The sequence below is a fragment of the Seriola lalandi genome, unplaced genomic scaffold (assembly GCF_002814215.2).
Source record: "Seriola lalandi dorsalis isolate HSWRI2012SDOR001 ecotype SW California unplaced genomic scaffold, Sedor1 jcf7180002054507, whole genome shotgun sequence".
Classification (NCBI taxonomy): domain Eukaryota; kingdom Metazoa; phylum Chordata; class Actinopteri; order Carangiformes; family Carangidae; genus Seriola; species Seriola lalandi.
The window spans coordinates 24,954-29,431 of NW_019525060.1; the positions used below are offsets into that span (position 1 = coordinate 24,954).

General features: G+C 47.4%; 2 protein-coding genes across 2 annotated transcripts in view; one reads left to right on the forward strand and one right to left on the reverse strand.

The window, feature by feature from the left end:
* LOC111660114 (uncharacterized) overlaps positions 1-2,843 on the reverse strand; it is a 4,822-nt gene extending 1,979 nt beyond the window's left edge. Inside the window, exons 1-4 of the mRNA XM_087175839.1 lie at positions 2,119-2,843; positions 1,985-2,031; positions 1,869-1,918; positions 6-1,756 (exon numbers count right to left, since the gene is read on the reverse strand). Coding sequence (XP_087031965.1) covers positions 6-1,756; positions 1,869-1,918; positions 1,985-2,031; positions 2,119-2,135 — 1,865 coding nt within the window. The 5' untranslated portion in view covers positions 2,136-2,843. The remainder of the gene's footprint in view (positions 1-5; positions 1,757-1,868; positions 1,919-1,984; positions 2,032-2,118) is intronic.
* A 370-nt stretch (positions 2,844-3,213) lies between these two features.
* LOC111660115 (neutral cholesterol ester hydrolase 1-like) overlaps positions 3,214-4,478 on the forward strand; it is a 6,609-nt gene continuing 5,344 nt past the window's right edge. Inside the window, exon 1 of the mRNA XM_023413249.2 lies at positions 3,214-3,425. Coding sequence (XP_023269017.1) covers positions 3,291-3,425 — 135 coding nt within the window. The 5' untranslated portion in view covers positions 3,214-3,290. The remainder of the gene's footprint in view (positions 3,426-4,478) is intronic.

Below are 4,478 nucleotides of genomic sequence, written 5' to 3' on the forward strand. Positions count from 1 at the left end.
TGGGCAGGGAGCGCTGTATGTGGGGCATCTTGCGTATGTAGCTAGGCTGCTGAGGCAGGTGGAAAGCCAGTCGGGGCTGCTTGGGCTGTTGGGGTCTGTAGCCAGGCTGCTGGGGCACCTGGGACTGCTTGGGAGGGTAACTGGAAGCCTGGGACTGCTGGGGCCACATGGGTGGATAGCTGGGCTGCTTGGGTGGATAGCTGGCCTGCTGAGGCTGGAAGCCAGGCTGCTGGGGCACCTGGGGCCGCTTGGGCAGGTAGCCAGGCTGTTGAAGTACCTGTGGTTGTGGGGGTACCTGCGGATTCTTAGACTGCTGGGATACTGATAGCCACTGGGGTTGCTTGGGCGGGTAGCTGGGCTGCTGTGGCTGGTAGCTAAGGTGCTGAGGTACCTGAGGCTGCTTGGGCAGGTAGCTAGGGTGCTGAGGTAGGTACCTGGGTTGCTGAGGTATGTGCAGCTTTTGGGGTACCTGCAGCTGCTTGGGTGGGTAGCCGGGCTGCTGGGGCAGGTAGCCAGAATACTGCGGTACCTGTGGTCGATTAGGCTGATGGGGAACCCGGGGCGGGTAGCCGGGCTGCTGAGGTACCTGTGGTCGATTAGGCTGATGGGGAACCCGGGGCGGGTAGCCGGGATACTGCGGTACCTGTGGTCGATTAGGCTGATGGGGAACCCGGGGCGGGTAGCCGGGCTGCTGAGGTACCTGTGGTCGATTAGGCTGATGGGGAACCCGGGGCGGGTAGCCGGGCTGCTGAGGTACCCGTAGCTGCTTGGTTGGGTAGCTGGGCTGCTGGGGCAAGTAGCCAGGTTGCTTAGATACCTGTGGTTGTTGGGAAGGGCGACTGGGCTGCTGGGGTGGGTAGCCAGGCTGCTGAGGTAGCTGTGGCCAATTAGGCTGCTGAGGTACCTGCGGTTGTTTAGGCTGCTGGGGTGGGTAGCCGGGCTGCTGAGGTACCTGCGGTTGTTTAGGCTGCTGGGGTGGGTAGCCGGGCTGCTGGGGTACCTGCGGTTGTTTAGGCTGCTGGGGTGGGTAGCCGGGCTGCTGGGGTACCTGCGGTTGTTTAGCCTGCTGGGGTGGGTAGCCGGGCTGCTGGGGTACCTGCGGTTGTTTAGGCTGCTGGGGTACCTGCAGTTGTGGAGGCTGCTGGGGTGGGTAGCCAGGCTGCTGAGGTACCTGTGGTTGTTTAGGCTGCTGTGGTACCTGCGGTTGTGGAGGCTGCTGGGGTGGGTAGCCGGGCTGCTGAGGTACCTGCGGTTGTGGAGGCTGCTGGGGTGGGTAGCCGGGCTGCTGGGGTACCTGCGGTTGTTTAGCCTGCTGGGGTGGGTAGCCGGGCTGCTGGGGTACCTGCAGTTGTGGAGGCTGCTGGGGTGGGTAGCCAGGCTGCTGAGGTACCTGCGGTTGTTTAGGCTGCTGGGGTGGGTAGCCGGGCTGCTGAGGTACCTGTGGTTGTTTAGGCTGCTGGGCTGGTGAGCTGGGCTGCTGGGGCAGGTAACTGGGCTGCTGGGGTACCTGTGGTTGTGGAGGCTGCTGGGGCAGGTAACTGGGCTGCTGGGGTACCTGTGGCTGCTTAGGCTGTTGGGGCTGCTGGGGTGCCTGTGGAGGCAGCTGGGGTGGATAACCGGGCTGCTGAGGTACCTGCGGCTGATTAGGCTGCTGGGGACCTTGGGCCTGCAGGGGTGGGTAACCAGGCTGCGGGGGCATCTGTGGTTGTGGGGGAACCTGTGGCTGCTGGTAGCTCAGCACGTGAGGCTGCTGTGGCTGATAAGAATAAATTGATAAATATCTGATTCCTGGCACAGATTAGTCATTTGGTTCCTGTGATTCAGCTTTAAACCGGTAACAGAATTATTTGCGTGCTGTAGCTACTTACCTCATTTGTATTTGAGCCTCCATGCTTCTCAACAGATCCAATGCTGTAAGCTGTTAAGCAAACATTTTAATCCATGCATACAACCAATTAATTTCACATCTTAAATAAAAACTTACCATTTGCTTGACGTCTTCCTACCACTAGCAAGGTCAGCAGCAACCATCTGGAGAAAGAAGACATCCTAGTCACTATATGCTTTAATAAAGAGTTGAACACAAAACCAAACACAAAAAAAAAACCATACACTTACCTTAAGAGAAACCCCATGGCTTTGGCCACAGATATAGGCCAGTGAAGCAGCAAAATAACTTGTATCAGCTCCTACCGAACCACACAACTGAACTAGTCTGAAAACAATAAATCACTGAGGTCCCTCTGGAGCTCTTTATAAGATGTCCCCTCTTACTTCCCTGTTTAACACAGGTGTGAGTAGTTGAAGACAGGTGTGGCTAATTATCTGACAGGAGAGTTGCACTGCAAAAGGTTGGCACAAGTCTTTCAGATTTTTATTTGACCGTTGGAATCTAATGAGAAATAAAAAGGTTGTTGTGAATAGTCGGATGAGCCCAACCAAGGACATATTTGAATAAAGTAGGAAAGAGTACAAGTATCTGCTTCAGCTTCAACTGTGTGTTATTCCACCCACTTGAACATGGTGGGTTTTTTGTTCAAGACTATTACCATAGCTTAAAGTATTTGGTTCAGTAACTATCCAGAAGAGAGTAGAATAAACTCAGATGACCATCACTTAATTTACAGTAAAGTAATGCTTGATTGCTTGAGTGCAGGGAAATTGGACTATGTGCTTGACTAGATTTGTTTCATATTTTTCATTGTTAAAGATCACACACATGCATAATAAATACCACAGCCACAATGTTGTTATCTGCTTTTTAAACCCTCATATTAAATTTCAAAATTGGATTCACATACAATGTCATGTCATTAATTTCTCATGGACATTTAACCTACCCAACAAAATAAAGGTTAATATAATATAATATCGTATCATGTAACATAACATAACATAACATAACATAACATAACATAACATATTATAAAATAAAACAAAACAAAACAAAATAAAATAATATAATATAATATAATATAATATAATATAATATACATTGTTTTTATTATTATTATCTAAAGGACTACATTTCCCGTCAGCAACCACATTACGCAAGGCTTACTCCACTTCCTGGAACGAAATTTCAAAATAAGAATGTTTTCGCACGCTGGTCGTTTGCCAGCAGCGCTATGAAATCGACCGCAAACCTAAAACCCGACTTTTATTTTGAAATCGGGGTCATTCATCCGTGTTTCGTCGATCCCTCGCGGAGCCACCGACCGCCCGGGACCTGTGGGAGGATAATCACGTATGAACGGTAGGATCCAGCAGGCAGGTACCAGTCCGCCACGATGAGGCTCCGTTTGGCCGGAGCCGTGCTGCTGTCGGCGGCCGCCTACTACGTCTACCTGCCGCTACCGAGCGGCGTGAGCGAGCCGTGGAAGCTGATGCTGCTAGACGCGCTGTTCCGGAGCTTCATGCGGGCGGTGAGAGCCGAGTGATGCGGGAGACAGGAGAGCAGAGGTGGACAGGTTGATGCGAGGGAAGACAGAGAGAGCTGTCAGAGAAAGTTCTAGAGAAACAGCGTCTTTACAGCTGAGAGCTGTAGCAGATTATCCGTTTATTCAGGAGATGGAGCCGAGGGTTAGAAAACAGAGGAGAGACAAAGGTGTGTTACAAAAACCTGTCAGCATATTCTGTAAATAATAGTAGTATGAAACTGTAGGTCACAGGCAATAAGAGTAATACTGTATCACAGTGTTAGAAGAGCATAACATGAAGTAGAGAGGGAAGTTATTAAGTAGAAAACACAGTAGAATAAAACAGGAAAAATAGAGTAGCACATTTGAGAATATACAATGCTATACTATACTGTACTATACTATACTATACTTTACTATACTAAACTTTACTCCACTGTACTACAATATACTATACTACACTATACTATACTATACTATACTAAACTTTACTCCACTGTACTACAATATACTATACTACACTATACTATACTATACTATACTTTACTATACTGTACTAAACTTTTCTTAACTCCACTGTACTACTCTATACTATACACTATACCATACTATTCCATACTATACTATTCCATACTATACTATTCTATACTTTACTATACGATACTATACTATACTGTACTATACTATACTATACTGTACTATACTATACTTTACTATTCCATGCTACACTATACTTAACTCTACTCTACTCTATTATACTATACTAAACTTTACTCCACTGTACTACAATATACTATACTACACTATACTATACTATACTACATTATACTTAGCTGTTCTATAGCCAACTATATATAACTACAGATATTACACTATCTATACTATACTTAGGTGTACTATAGGCTACTTTACTCAACAATACTAATACTTATACTATACTATAATTTACTCTACTATACCATAGCTCACTATGTATACTTTACTTTACTGCACAATACTATAGTATAGCCCGTGATATTCTACTGTACTTTACTGTAATATACTGTATTATACCATAGC